This window comes from Cololabis saira, chromosome 4 (genome assembly GCF_033807715.1).
Source record: "Cololabis saira isolate AMF1-May2022 chromosome 4, fColSai1.1, whole genome shotgun sequence".
NCBI lineage: Eukaryota > Metazoa > Chordata > Actinopteri > Beloniformes > Belonidae > Cololabis > Cololabis saira.
This window is the reverse complement of record NC_084590.1, coordinates 6975806-6992310: the sequence shown is the minus strand read 5'-3', so window position 1 is coordinate 6992310 and position 16505 is coordinate 6975806. Positions and strand designations below refer to the sequence as shown.

Genomic DNA, 16505 nt, shown 5'->3' with positions numbered 1-16505 from the left:
TAAATCAAATTTATTTATACTAGTGCGGACATTAATGATTTTCTACAATATTTCCTCCTCATGACAGTAAAATAGGCCATTCTAAGCCAATTTACTGCAGCAATTCCTTTCCAAATCATTAGAAAATGTGGTTAACACCCAGTTGTGCATGAAAAAAAAATGCCGTGATATACCGTGAAACCGATATGATTTGGAAAAATACCGTGATATAAATTTTTGGTCATACCGCCCAGCACTACGTTCCCGTGAGGGTAGTGGTGTCCCGATTCCTCTTTTCACCTAGGGGTAGTGGAGAAAACGAGGGTAATGGCTATGAATCTGTCCCTACGGATCGAGGGTTTTCAGATGCACCCTAGCTGATCTAGGGCCAGAAAAATTTCCCAGAATGCTTTTCGTCATCATTTGCGGACTGAATAAAAAAAAACATGCTGCAACAGCACAGCTGGAACCCAGGTGAGACTCCAATGGGACAGTGGTGGGACCTGAGGTTAGAGTATTTAGGTGGAAAATGAAGAGCTGGATTAAAGAGCTTGGATAGAGGCTGATTCTGTCAGAGAGCTGGGGATGAAGGTGTCCATCCCCTGGGTTTAAAAAAGAGGTGATCATTTGTCCCTACACCTCAGTCATCCTAAACCAGGGGTGTCCAAAGTCGGTCCTCGAGGGCCGGTGTCCTGCATGTTTTAGATATCTCCTTGCTTCAACACACCTGATTCAAATTAACGGTCGTCACCAGCTTGCCATCCAAGTCTGGACAACTCTGTTGGTGACACAGCTACTTTTATCACGGTGTGCTGAAGCAGGGAAACATCTAAAACCTGCAGAACACCGGCCTTTGAGGACCGTCTTTGGACACCCCTGTCCTAAACGGACATCCATGCACCACTTTTAAGTTAAAACTGGTGAATCGTGACTCTATGGGCCCGATTTACTAAGATCCTAAATAAAGAGTACTAAATTGCGTGTGCACTGAAAAAGTTTGCGCGTGCTGTTGTTGTGTGTTTTGCGGGTGATCAACTAAGATTGCGTGCGCAATTGATAACAGGTGCAAACCTCAGTATTTAAATGAGGTGTTGCGCGTCTTACAGTTTGCGGCGCAAACTTTGCGCCATGGAGAGTCTGGATGGAAAGCAGGATATAGTCGCAAGCGCAAAATGAAATTTGACGAGTTGGAGTTATAGAGATATTAGTGGACGAGGCAAATTGTTGTATTCAGCACCCCTGCCGTGAAAAGCACCCCCTCGTATATTCAATGATAAGTAGACCAAGAAAAAAAACAACACACTGACACTTCAATATATTTATATATACACACTCACACAAACACATACTTAGGAGTTTATATTATATATATTTACAAATATTATGGACAACACAGTAAGCAGGCTATTAATTAATGACATCAATAACCATTTACCCGATTTTTTTTTTTTTACCCGAATCCATGAGCGTATTTAAACATGAATCATTAACACAAAACTGGACGCTAAACAGAACATGGACAACAGAACACGGAATGAGAATATAATTTTTGTCAGACGAGGGGGTGCTTTTCACGGCAGGGGTGCTGAATACGGCACAACACCGGAGACTTCGCGTCAAATAGGCAAGAACATCTTTATTTAATTTAATGACGCCAGATCTGGCTGGGGTTTTTATTGTAGCATCGGCTATCTGCTAGTTGAAACGTGTGGTCTGTTAGTATGTCTGAGTTTTATGGTGTTTTTATAGTTCATGCTTTATGGTGCGGAATTTTTTTTTTTTTTTTTTTTTTACTTTTTTATAGGTGCTCCGTCACCTTAATGTTTAGCTGTGTTTTGATCTGTGTTTCTGGTGCGCCGTCACCTGTTTAGGTGTGTTTTCATCCGTTTCTGGGTGTCAAAACAGTGTACGGGGGCCAGCAGTGGCCACCGTCTGACGTCACTACCCAGAATGTAAACAACAATGGCGACCTACATGTTAAATTATATTTTCAAATTTTATAAAAACAGACATCAACAAGGTTTTTTATATCACATTGTTATAATTGATACCAACATTTATCTTTTAAGACCTACATGTCTTAATAGCCAGGGTTCCTTTTAACATTCAAATAAAATATTTCTCCTTTTGCATGTGGAGATTAGCACCTTCCTTTCGAAAGTATTAAATACAGACGCAATCACAATCCACGCAATAACTTTCAGGCTTGGTAAATCTCATTGCGCGTGGTAAATGGACCAATTTGCATCTTCCCCTCCCAGTATTTAGCGATTTCTGGTGGGTACGCCCCATATTGATTATTCATCAGGGCAAAAGTACTAAATGGATTGCGTGTGCTATTTTGCGCATTTGAGAGACGCAGTCGTCTTTGCACGCTGTTAGTAGATCAGCTGGCACTTTGGTTTGCGGGTGCTGTCAAGTTTGCACACGTTTTTACACACGCAAACCTTTAGTAAATCGGGCCCTATGTGATTTGTCAGAAATTACTTTAATAAGAGGGGAATTTCTAAGAGAATTTAACTTAACTAATCTCATGTTTTTGCGTCGCCAGGGAAGAGTTTCCGTGAGGAACAGTGCGAGGAGTTCAATGGCTTAAACCTAAACACCAACAGGCTGGGCTCCAGCGTGGTTTGGGTTCCAAAATATTCAGGCATCTCCCCCAAGGATAAATGTAAGCTCATTTGCCGAGCCAATGGGACCGGATACTTCTACGTCCTTGCTCCAAAGGTATGTAAATGATTTGTTCACTTAATCTTTCCTCTCAGCAATCACACTGTTTCCCTTTTGACTGACTGCCATCCCCAAAATAAATGACTTTGTTTAAAAACATAAATTGTACTAATCAGAGTCCCTTGGATACATCTCGTTCATGAGGCAGAGTAACACAGCGAGGTCTGGGACGTTCCTAGCAAATTCCATATCAGCGTCATTAACACTACCACCAGAAGATAATTACCCACCATCTGGAGGCTGTTGTCATGATAATTGCCAGCTGTAGCAAAACTGATTTGGTAGCTTGTTCTTGGGACACTGAGCAGTTATGTCAGTTTAACGATGCTTCTGTGAATAAAACTCCTCAGCTCCACATCCCCAGAGCAGTTGTGTGTGTGAAAAACATTTTCCTGCAAGTTTCTCAACAACTTAATTGAATTTGTTAATATACACTCAATTTTACATTTCAAACCTGCAACACATCTCAGAAAAGTTGGTACTGGACAATGGGTGCTGGCAAGGAGTCTAAGAAAAGAATAATGCTGTCATTTCAAATTTTCAAATGATGATTTGGTGCAAAGAAGAAGCCAAACATTAACCTTGTCAAGAAGAGACATCTCTAGACTTGGAGGCATCTGGAATGGACGATCACCATGGAAACATGGATTGTGCTAACTGAGGAGTACCACAAGGCTCTGTATGAGGACCTCTGCTTCTTTAAAGTGGACCTATTGTGGCATCTAATACCTATTTCAAACAGGCCTTGAATGTCTTAAAAACAAGCTTTTTATTGTTTTTGCTAAATTAATTGGAAATTCAGCCTCTGAGCCATGTCTTTATCTTCCCATTCTCTAACCTCCTTATCTATGAGGGATTCTGAGGGGGCGGGGCTATGATAATGAGGCACTGTGCTGATTTGCTGCCTGAATGACGCGATACACCGCTACGAAAAAATGGCGGAAGCTCCGGCCGGCGGAGTTAGTTGTGGGCGTGGTTTCACACATCGGAGGCCAACCTATGTAAATCGCATCAGTCCTTGCGTAACGACGGGCGCAGAATCTGAACAGCTCATAGATCCACATCACACTGGACGGCTCATCCGGGCGGCTGTACAGACACTGCAGAATTTGGTTGCTTTCCTTCTTCTCTGAGTTGGCAGGCTGAGGGGAGACGACTTTATATATGTTAAAGCAAGAAAAAACGTGTTTTTCATAATAGGTCCCCTTTAAGTCTACATGCTCCCACTCAGTGTCATCCTCTGCTGATTTATGTTTATGTCAGTTTATATGCAGATGACACTCAGATCTGTGTTCAAAAAACAGGAAATTATGTGCTTCCGGATCAAAGTGGAAAAGGATCATCTATACTGGTGTCATAAACCAGTCCAGAATCCCGATTCTTTGATGGTCTGGGGTTGTATCAGTGTCCAAACCTCATTTCATCGTAGATGGCAACATTAACACAGAGACTGAGATTTTAACGCCAAATCTGCTGCCTTTAAGACCACATCTGTTTCAGGGATGTCAAGGTATTTTTCAACAACACAGTGTAAAACCAAATTCTGGACAAATGGCTGAGGAAGAGGAGGGAGCAGATAGTGGACTCGTCTGTCTGCAGTATTGACCTGTCCCCAAAAGAGTATCCCGGCTAATTCTGAAACACAAAATCTCCAACAAATAAAAACTTGAATTTGTTTTTGCTGTGAGAATGGGACAATATTACCCCTGACATTCTTCATCACTTTGGATCTTCAATGCCAAAGCTCCTTCTAAGGGCCCGATTTACTAAGATCCTAAATAAAGAGTACTAAATTGCGTGTGCACTGAAAAAGTTTGCGTGTGCAGTTGTTGCGTGGTTTGCGGGTGATCAACTAAGATTGCCTGCGCAATTGATAACAGGTGCAAACAGCAGTATTTAAATGAGGTGTTGCGTGTCTTAAGGTCTCAAGCGCAAAATGAAATTTGACGAGTTGGAGTTAGAGATTTTAGTGGAAGAGGCAAATAAACACATTCATGAACTACAGCAAAGAAATTTAAACATTACCAAAAGAAACGCAATATCGGAGAAAACCTGCGATAGAATAAATGCAGTTGGTAACACAAAAAACGGAAAAACGTCTGGTGTTTCATATTTCAATTTTAGGCACAGATCAAAAATACGAAATAGAAAAACGGGCCACAGGACTGAATTTGATTTTAATATTTAATTGGTCGGGTTTGCGTGACCCGGCGGTGCTCGGCATGATCTGAGGAGAAAAAGATCAGACACAGAGCTGGAGAGCGCTTTGATTAATCTATTTATGAGTTAAGTTTTTATTCAGATGTCCACAGTATATTGCAAATATTATATATTATATAGCAAACACTGACAGTAAATGTGTGACAGACGGGACCATCATATGGCCGAAAGAAGAGAAGTGTTCAGAACAGCCCACAGAGCGCACACTAAAGGCTGATTTATGGTTCCGCGTCACACCAACGCAGACCGACGGCGTAGGGTACGCGGCGACGCACACCGCACCGCGACCCTATACGCCGTCGATTTAACGCAGAACCATAATTCAGGCGAAGCTGCAGTCTCTGCGCTGATCACTGACACCGGGTCGGAGCGGATTTGGTCATGATGTTTAACCTGTGTTTTGTGATTAATAAGCACGGGTTTTAATTAAATGTAATTTACGAAGGATGATTTCACGTTCAATAAGATAAATAATCAGGGTTAAGGTGGCAAAAGATATAAGGCGAAGAACTAAAGAAAAAGTGGCCTTTAATAAAACTTGTGCAACCATTTTTAAAATAGCATGCAGCAGAATAAAGACTCTCTCTCTGCGTATTCTTTGATTTTGGATGTCGCCTCCTTGCCACAATAACAGCAGCAGCAGATTAGCACCTTCCTTTCAAACGTATTAAATACAGACGCAATCACAATACGCGCAATTACTTTCAGGCTTGGTAAATCTCATTGCGCGTGGTAAATGGAGCAATTTGCATCTTCCCCTCCCAGTATTTAGGATTTCTGCCGGGTACGCCCCATATTGATTATTCATCAGGGCAAAAGTACTAAATGAATTGCGTGTGCAATTTTGCGCATTTGAGAGACGCAGTCCTCTTTGCACGCTGTTAGTAGATCAGCTGGCACATTGGTTTGCGGGTGCTGTCAAGTTTGCACACGTTTTAACACACGCAAACCTTTAGTAAATCGGGCCCTATGTGTTTAAATGGGAAGGCAAATTTTACAAATTAGTGAAAACTTTACTGTCATGTTACTGTCAATGTTTTTCGGAATGTATTGCTTTCACCCAAAGAGAGCTGGGATAGATCCTGGAAGAGGCGGAGACTGGGCGGGTTGGTAACAAGCTGGCAACAACGGTCTAAATTCACTGAAACGGACACCTCAAGTGTCAGAAGGCTTGGTGGAACATATTAGGAAGAAATTATGAGCGCCTCTCTTCTCACAAAGCTTTGTAAGGTTGTGTGAGGCAGTGAGAGATGTTCTGGTAGATGAAGACAATTAATGATGTGACAAGTAAGAAAAGCATGCAGGAGTCCCTTCGGAGCCGAGTTTCGTCAGCATCTATTTATACATTCATCATGGAAGGAAAGCTTTTAGCAGAAATACAGGCCAGTAATATGATACTCAATGTAAATGTGTCATTGATTCCTGTTCTACTGTGCCTTACCCCTAATAAAAAAAATAAAAATAAATAAATAATAAAGTGAATTTAGACCGTTTTAGGCCAGGATTTCGTTTACACAAAAGCTTGTCTATCATGCTTATTCAAGTCAGAGGAATCCAGCACAGAAGCTGTTTAGACCAGATATCATGTAAGTCCTGTTGTGTAATGTGTGTTTGTGATGTTTCAGGTTGTGGATGGGACGCCTTGTTCTCCTGACACATCGGCCATTTGCGTCCAGGGAAAATGTATCAAGGCGGGCTGTGATGGCAAGCTGGACTCCAACAAGAAGTTTGACAAGTGTGGTGTGTGTGGAGGGGACAACCATGGCTGCAAGAAGGTCTCAGGAATGTTCACAAAGCCCATGTAAGTAATCCATGTACGCTACAGTCGAGCAAGCAATAAAGTACAGCCTGCTTCAGTTTTCAGGCTCATGTTTCTGGGTATTATCGTCAATGGTCTGGCCTTTAGCCAGTCTTGGATGAACAATGGATGACATTTACTTAAGAACAGCCAACACTCACAATCAATCTGTGAACGTATCCTCTGGATGCATACATGATATTTAAGAGGGTAAGTTGTAGCCAGGTGCTGCTAATCATCATAACTGATGAACCAACTGGAACATGCCCACCTCATACAGCCAGAGCTGTAACGGCATCTGAAACAAGTGCCGACAGAGCTAAAACAAGGTCCACCAGCTCTGCTGGACCTTGTTTCAGCTCTTGGCCGCTCGGCTAACTTCTGGTTAGGAATAGCATCAGTATTTCCTAACAAACCGCTGCTACTTCTTGTTTCAAATTCGGAAGTATTAACCGCTTCCACCTCTGGTCATCCCGCTGCTGCTTCCACCTGCCTGCGGTCCCCCACCCCCCTCTGGTCATCCCGCTGCTGCTTCCACCTGCCTGCGTGGATGTCTGCTATGTGCTGCTGACGTCCCCGACTCCCCCAGTCTGGTCTTCGGCAGGAGGGTCCCCCCTTAAGAGCCTGGTCCTGCTCAAGGTTTCTTCCCTCCTAAAGGGGAGTTTTTCCTTGCCACTGTTTGGCTTAAGGCTTTTCTCCCACTATGGGAGTTTTTACGTGCCATTGTCACCTTGCCCGGTGTGAATGTGTGTGAATGTGTTTGAATGTTGGTGGTGGTCGGAGGGGCTGTTAGGCGCGATATGGCAGCCACGCTTCCGTCAGTCTGCCCCAGGGCAGCTGTGGCTACAATGTAGCTTACCACCACTGGTGAGAATGTGTATGAATGAATAATGATTTCTGTAAAGCGCTCTGGGTGCCTAGAAGGGCGCTATATAAATCCAAGTCATTATTATTATTATTATTATTATTATTATGTAATAATTGCTCGGGGGTTTATGTTCTGGGTCTCTGGAAAGTGTATTAGTTTCGGATATTGGTGGCTCTGCCATGGTCCGATACAAAAGTTGCTTGACCAGAGGATCTAGCTGGTGCCAAAAGGTAGAGTTGATGATCTAGAGGGAGTCCAACTGGTGTGCTCCTGTTAGCTCTGGCTAGCAGCCCTCAGATGGGAGCTCCCCTGTAGACCAACCCAGAACTTGAGTTTACAACAAGCACGGAGGTGGAGGGATGGTGGTCTGGACCTGGACACCTGCCAGTCACTGAGTGGACCATGACCTCCTCCTTAGACCAGAGTCTTCTAGAGACACATGTGACGACATCGGACTGACAAATGAAGCTGAAACTGGGTCATGTGACAGGAAATTATCCCAAACACAGCAGCAGATCTACATCAGAATGATGAAAATTGAAGAATTCAGGTTCTGGGTCAAAGTCCAGACCTGAACCTGGTTGAGATGCAATGAATCTAAGTAGCGTTGGAACCAGAACCATGAGAGACACTGTTGAAGAAAGACAGGAACCATCTACTGAGAGTTCCTGCTGAAGGAAACGTCTACTGAGAGTTCCTGCTGAAGGAAATGTCTACTGAGAGTTCCTGCTGCTGAAGGTGGATCTCCAAGCTGCTGAATCATGGGGTGTTTTCACAGGCTGTATACAAAACCTTAGAAAAGAAGCTGCATGCAACGGTTTACAGTACAGCGTTTAATGTTGTGTTTTGTAAGTTGATAGCATCTTTTAAAACGTAAATTGCAGTTATATAAGAATGATAAATATTACACGTTTGAAGCTAGAACACGTCTCTGTCCAGATCCCAAGCTTCACAGAACAAGAATAACAAGCATAAGTCAGACCTGGAGGTTGTCGTATCTGTGTTCCTCCATCTCGTATAAGGATTTCCACTTTGAAGCCATCTTAAAGGTTTCTTACCGAGTTCATCATTTTCATAGCGGTGTGGCTCATGTTCTTATAAGGACAAAGAAGATCCCTGCACTATGTCTTCGACTGCTCAAAGATGTTTGACAGTACGAGATACATAAAACAGGCTTAGCACAGAGGCAGAAAACATCACAAGCTTTCTACTCATGATTCGTTGTTTTGATTATCAGGCTGCTATTTGAAAATGACTTGCATTGAAGACTCTGGTCTCCAGAGGAGGTCATGGTCCACATAGGGACTAGCAGGTGTTCAGGTCCAGACCAGCATCCCTCTAACAATGTGCTTGACAGTGGGTCTGAGGTGGTTCTGCTGAAACGCTGTAGACTCGGCTATAAACATCTGCTTTTATAGAGATGTGTTCACCTGCTGAATATCAGTTCGTCAATGATAGGGATCAGTTCGTCAATGATGAGGACTAATTCAATTCAATTCAATTTTATTTATATAGCGTCTATTACAACAGAAGTTGTCTCTAGGATCTTTCCAGAGACCAGAACATGACCCCCGAGCAATTATTACATAAACATAACATAAACAATGGCAGGTAAAATTAAAAACCTTAAGCCAAGGCAAGAAAAACTCCCCTTTAGGAGGGAAGAAACCTGGACCAGGACCTGGATCATATGGCTTCAATGATGAGGATAAGTTTGTCGCTGATGAGGATCAGTTCGTCAATGATGAGGATCAGTTCATCAATGATGAGGATCAGTTCATCAATGATGAGGATCAGTTCATCATTTATTTGGATCAGTTCATCAATGATGAGGATCAGTTCGTCAATGATGAGGATCAGTTTGTCAATGATGAGGATCAGTTTGTCAATGATGAGGATCAGTTCGTCAATGATGAGGATCAGTTTGTCAATGATGAGGATCAGTTCGTCAATGATGAGGATCAGTTTGTCAATGATGACTGCAGCACATGAATACAACTCTTAAACCCTGTGGACGGTGGTACGTAGGACTGTCAAACGCGCCCTTTGTTCACTTTGGCTTCACTTTCTGTTGAATAAATGATTTTAAAGTGTATCTGTGTTAACTAACCCTAAGGTTATAATGATAATTCTCAAACTCTCTAACAAAACCTTTTGTATTTCTACTGTGTGACATGTCCATTCTTGTCCATCAGGCATGGCTACAACTTCGTGGTCACGCTGCCTGTTGGCGCCTCCAACGTCGACATCCGTCAGCGAGGCTACCGAGGCATGGCTGGTGACGAAAACTACCTTGCTGTGAAGAATCGCTACGGAAAGTACCTCCTGAACGGGAATTACGTGGTGTCGGCCGTGGAGCGTGACCTGCTGGTGAAGGGCAGCCTTCTGCGCTACAGCGGAACAACCACGTCCGTGGAGATTCTCCAGGCCACCAGACCCCTGCAGGAGCCTCTTACGGTTGAGGTTCTCTCCGTCGGGAAGATGACCCCTCCCAGGGTCCGTTACTCCTTCCATATTTCGAAGGACAGCAAGGTAGAGAAGACTCTCTGGAAAGAGGAGAGGACCCACAAAACACCCAACAGCGTCCTGGCTGGGGGCGACAAGCCAGAGACTAAGAAGGGTGTGATGGGTAAGAGTCCCGTAAGTCACTGGATAGCGGGAGGATGGGATTCATGTTCAGTGACCTGTGGGACTGGCCTCCAGAAGAGACTGGTGCAGTGCCAGAGTGTGGACGGGCTTCCTGCTGATGACTGTGACAGTACTGATCGGCCCGTGGGGGTGAGAGCATGTGGAGATCCCTGTCCCAGGTGGGACACCGGAACCTGGTCCCAGTGCTCCAAGTCCTGTGGGAGGGGTTTTAAAAGGCGGCCGGTGCGGTGCATAACTGAGAATGGTCTCAGTCTGCCCCGACAGCACTGCTCTGGAAAGAAGAAGCCTCAGGAACTGGACCTGTGCAACTTGATGCCATGTTAGAGCAGAAGAGACACCGGGAACTGGACTCTGGGAGGAAAGAACCAAGCTGAAATCAGCTGGAGCGCTGGGAGCTGATACTTCGAGGCCTTCTGCTGCACCGTCGTCTTCATACACACTCGTTTACACTAGAGAAAAGATTTGTCAAACCATCTGAAACAGGTTGATCTTGTGCTAAGTCTACCTCCAGCAGGACTGAAGACACAACAGCTGTGTATGTACAAGAGTCTTTTCGAGACGCGGCGCATGACGCATCCTCACTGAGCTGAGTATACGGGCGCTGCTCAAACGTCAGTGGCGAGAAAATTAAGCAGTTTTCTTCATTATTTTACCAGAAAGAGTTATGTGATCGTCATCTGAGTCACAGTAACAGATGGACGCAATGTACCACTTCTGTGTCTTGTACATGAACCTGCCCAACAGACATTCACCACGATGAAGGAAAAAGTAAGTGAACCCTTGGAGCTACCAGCTGGTTGAAGCTCCTTCAGCAGCAGTGGCTTCAACAAGATCTGCTAACTGTTCAGGAGTTCAGGACCTCCTCACCAAGGGAAGAGCCAAAAGAAGTTGCTTTGTCTTGGCTGGACGTCCACGACTAGGAGGAGTAGCTACAGGACCAAACGGTCTCCTTTCCTAGACAGATTTTCTAACTGTGGACTGATGGACGTCTGAACATTCAGATGAGTTTGTTTCTCTTTCCAGCCTTCTGCAGATGATCCACTCCTGATTGTATGTCCTCAGAGACCTCCTTTCAGCGAAGCATGAACCACATCAGCAGATACTTCTGATGGACGGCAAACGTCAACGTTGTTTGACAGTCAATCAGATCAAAGTGTCTCTAAACGACACATCCAAACTGAACTCCAGCTGCAATACGTCTCAAGGGTTCACATACTTTTTTCTTCAGCTCTGTGAATGTTTAACAGCTGTGTTCCACAGAGACACTGAACCTCTGCAGCACACGGGGTCGGTTTTACTGGCTTAGATGATGATCGGATCACATTTTATTGCAAATGAAAGCAGAAAACCAGCTCATCTCAACGGGTTCACATATCCTTTCTTGCCATTGTATAGGCGTTTGGCAGATACCAGACGAGAAGTGCCGGAAGTCCGAATGTAAGAGTTGCTACCAGGTTGAAAAGTGTCTGGAATGAGCTGGGAAGACATTAACAGTATCCGTCACATTTCACGCCTGACTGCTCCAGAAATGTTCATCTGGTGTTTTCCGGAGCTCTGAGTGATGGCACTGCTGGAATCATGTTGTCTTAATTTAACCCTCTTTTACTTCTTTTTCTCTCCCTTCCTTGACGACATAGTGATTCAGGCAAGCCTTGGGGTGGCGTTACGATGGTTAACATTTTAGCACATGTATCTCCAGAACAGTATCTTCTTGAACAAAAGTTCTTCTGTCGCTGATTCATTTCAGGGATCTGGATAAAAACCAGCATCTTTCCACCATTTTCAAAAAACCGAACATGAAAGTAAAAAAAAAAGAGTCTGAGGCAAATTTTCATAGAGTTTGGGATGCAACTTTGTGAAAACAACTTTCGTTGAGTAACTTGTTTGAAAGGGACACGCCAGTCACATTTGTTGGCGGAGCCAAAAGATATACTGCGATGTTAATATCCCAAATTAATAAAACTTAGTGTTCACAATTACTCCAACTTTCTTCAGGAAGCACACCAGATTTAGCAACATTTTGTCCATGGAGGACAAAAGTGTCAATCATTTTGGATGGTTCAAAAGTGAAGAAACTCAGTTGACCGTTCAGAATCTCTTTTCTTCTCATCAAACTTGGTAAAACCTCCCCGTTGGCTGCGTTGTTGATGCTCTACAACCGTGTGTCGTATTCCTGGGAATCTTTCTGGATCCCAGCGAATACCTCTACCGCCTTTCTATCTGAGTAGAGGGGTTTTTTGTGTGCGGTTGATGGTCATCTGGCAGAGAGAAACCAAACTGCTCTCCGGTCAGCTTCAACCCCAATCCCGAAAGTAAAACTGTGCATACGCGGTAGAATCTGTACAAACTGATAAAACCTAAACGTTCCCGAATTCATAACCAAAACATTGAGCAACATACTTGAAAGGTTAAGAGGTGTTTAGAGGTTAGTGTATATTATGGCATGAGTGTAGTTTGTAGTTTTTCTTGACTCTACGGAAGGAAAATGACCAAATCCACAACATGAGTTCTTTGTTGGCAAAAACTTTCCTCAAAGCTAAAAGAAACAAAGCTTTTTCAGTTTTTCACTAAACATTTCTGTTTTATTCCCTCTGACAAACCCCCATCAGATAACTGTCTCTACTGACTATGAGCGCCACAAAGCTCGAAAAAAACAATCATATCACTTAGGTAATTCATGTGAGCATTAGTGATTATTAATCAATCACACAATAAGCACAGGAAAAAGTAGGGAATTCAGTGTTTTTTAAATCTGAGAATATGGCAGCTTCGCTTCTTAAATGTTAGTAAATTGGGTTCACTGTGCATTTTATTGACTTTTTTAGACAAATATGGCTGTTTTCAATCTGTAGCTCCCATTTCTTTTAATTAGTTCATGTAATGATTCTGTGTTAGCTCTGGAAGCTTCTGTTTCTCTTTTTACCATCCTGAAAGAAAAATTACAGCAGGTCTTTGTGACACATTAATGGTTAATTATGTTCTGTCAATACATGGTTTCCCCAAAAAAAAAAAATTTTAAAACCTGACCACATAGTTTATTTTCTAAACTAGACCACATAGTTTATTTTCTTAACCTGACCAAATGGCTGCTTTTATGTGACCAAAGAAAAGTAAAAAAAATAAATAAAAAGGATAAAACACCTGTTGAAATTATAGAAAAATGACATAAGACTATTCTTCTTTTTGAGTAGGAAATGATGTTGATACTGGTTAAAATGAACCTCTTGAAATGAACCTGAAGCCTAAATGTCCGTTTCCCTCTGTTTACAAGCAAACGTGAAGACGGAGTTTTTGCAAATCTCCACTTTGGCCAGAGTTTTCAGAAATGATCGTTTTGGTGACTTTGAGCTTAGTTTTCGAGTAAACGAACGGCCAAAACGCATGAAAACACCACCGTTTTTGCTATGTGGAAACGGGACCCGAGTCTAGCTGGTGGAGGTGGACCCGGGTCAGGATTTGGGTTACCCTGCCCTTATTGGTACACATTTATTCTCCATTTGGGATTAATTTGAGTCGATTTCAGTTAAATATGCTGCTTTGGTTAAAATGCAGTCCGGCCAGGACACAACACTGTCTCCGGTCAGGACACAACAGTGTCATGTACGTCAACATTTCAATAATGTCATCATTTTTCAACATAGTCTCATTCAATTTTCCAAATATTCAGTATCAAAGCAGAAAAAGACCAAAACGAAATCAAAAGAGAAATCCACCTTAAAAGATGGGTGGCCTCTGTCTTGGTGTCCGTTATTGTTGTAGTTAATTTGTAGGTGTTCAATCTTCCTGGACCTGGAATTATGTTAGTTATTATGTTAGTTTCATGGAGTAACATCTGGAATGTGTGAAACATCAGGGAACACTGATGATTTTGAATCCCAAGTAGTTGGATTCGGTCCCACCATCTGCTGTACAAGCCAAATATTAATTTCATGTTGTCTTTCTGTTCAGCGGGACCAGTTTAACCATCTTCCAGCAGAGGATTAGGGCCACCTTCATGAGCATGAACTCGTAATATTACGACAACACAGTACCAATTTTACAAGATAAAAGTTGCAGCATGATACAAATGTATGATTTGCTCATAAAATTGACTTTCTTGTAGCTTCACAGCTTTATTTTCATGAAATTACCACTTTTTGACACCAGAGTTTAACCTCATTCTTGTAGTTACACGTTTATTTTCATAAATTACAAAAATGACAACTTTACAACCTTATTCTTATGAATTTATGACTTTATTCTCTTTTTTCATAAAATTATGACTTCATTCTTCTAAATTAATATTCTTCTGATGTAAGATTTTGATTTAATTTTCATAAATAAATTATAACACAATTCTCTGAAGTTTTAACAGATTTAAAACTATATTTAGGTACTTTGTAACTTTTTCTTTGTAAATATCTGATTTTTATATATCTTTATATGTATATATATGTATACACACAATTTTGACTTAATTTGCATAATTATATACATTTTCCCTTAAATTCCCATAAATTTACATCTTTATTTTCCTAAATCTTTTGGGAGAAGGCAAGATTTGGCCTTCTTAATAAATTATGTCACTATTCTCATATATCTTCTGACTTTTTCTTTTTTTTACATTTTGACTTAATTTTCACAACATTTTACAACATTGCTCTATTAAAATTTGACTTTTTGACAATTTGATTTTGTTAAAAGATATTCATATATTTAGTATTTTACTCTTAAAGATCATAAAAATCCGATAGAAATTATGAAATTATAATTTCGTCGTTACACGACAATTTGATTTTCATGTGAATTTTCATTTCTTTTTTGATTATTATGACGTTACGCTGATGATGCTGGAGCTTTATTCTCAGAATTGTAGTTTTTTTCCCTCAACGTGGCCCTACACCTCTGTTGTAGCATATAAAAGGTGGTATTTTTCCCTTACCAAACATGTACAGATATTGTTGTTGTTATCAATTGTCTTTTGTATTGTATACTATGTATACATTCACCTAGCTGTATAAAATAAAATATAAATGTCTATGTGCTGATTGGATCCTGGGATCTTCTTTATCTGACTGTACAAAAACTGATGAAGACACATTTCCTCTGTGCGTGGCTCAGTCAGATGTTTGGCTGCTTAGCGTCTCTCGTTTCGTGGCGGTATCTGTTACATCAGATTTCTGCTGCAGCCTGCACTCTTTCATGGTATCAGACAGTCACTTAAGCCCCTTTGCAGCTGAAGCATGACGGCGGATGAAAATACGTTCATTCACCCAGGCCGGTATTCTGCTGATTCAAGCACCGTTGTCCCGGCTGCGCTGGAATAACACACTAGCTGCCCAGTAAGCCTAGCGCTTTGTTGGACAGTCGTCTTTTAGACCTGGACCCCATCACCCCCATGGTCCGAGGGTTTTCTGATCCATCCATCTATTTTCGAAACTAGATCATATGTGTCACAGTGAAATTTAAAGGTAAAAATGTTGCATGCTCATTTTCATGAAAAATATTCTGTTGTTGTTTCTCATTTTACGGTCTCCCTGACTGGCCCCACCAGGTTTCTTTATTTATTTGTTTTCTGTGTTTTATAAGTATAAAAAAAGTAAAAATCTGATAAATAAATACAAATTGTAACAACAGAATGTTAATTTTGATATCAGATTTTGATGACATTTTAGTCAGTCATCAGTAATTACAACTGCTTTCAACTTTCCGGAACTTTCGCTAGTGAAAACATGCCTAGAATAACATTAGCAGGATATAGCTCTTAATAAGAGATTAGCATGAGATAGCTCATAATAAAACATTAGCTTTAGCATACCTAAGCTTATAATAAAGCATTAGCATGATATATCTCTTAATAAGAGATTAGCATGATATAGTTTAGAATATAACATTAGCTTGAGCATCCCTAACCTTATAATAAAACATTAGCATTAGCATGATATGATATAGCATGAAGCATAGACTTCAACTTGGTGGCTGATTCGTTGTGGTCTTGTATCAATATCCGTCTGATCCTCAGTCAGTCAGTCACAGTAGCCGAGTATTAGCTCATAATAAAACATCATGATATAGTTCATAATATAACATTAGCTTTAGCATGCCTAAGCTTATCATAAAACATTAGCAGTAGCATGATACAGCTAATAATATAACATTAGCATGATATATTCAATTCAATTACATTTTTTTATTATTTTATTAATCCTAATCCATAAAATTGTATTAATTTTATTAATGAAAGAAATTGATTCATTGATTTAATTCAATTCAATTCAATTT

General features: G+C 41.4%; 1 protein-coding gene across 1 annotated transcript in view; it reads left to right on the top strand.

The window, feature by feature from the left end:
- The window catches only part of LOC133441429 (A disintegrin and metalloproteinase with thrombospondin motifs 15-like), a 39496-nt gene extending 24928 nt beyond the window's left edge, over positions 1-14568 (top strand). Inside the window, exons 7-9 of the mRNA XM_061718709.1 lie at positions 2531-2706; positions 6555-6730; positions 9791-14568. Coding sequence (XP_061574693.1) covers positions 2531-2706; positions 6555-6730; positions 9791-10568 — 1130 coding nt within the window. The 3' untranslated portion in view covers positions 10569-14568. The remainder of the gene's footprint in view (positions 1-2530; positions 2707-6554; positions 6731-9790) is intronic.
- Positions 14569-16505: the final 1937 nt, after the last annotated feature.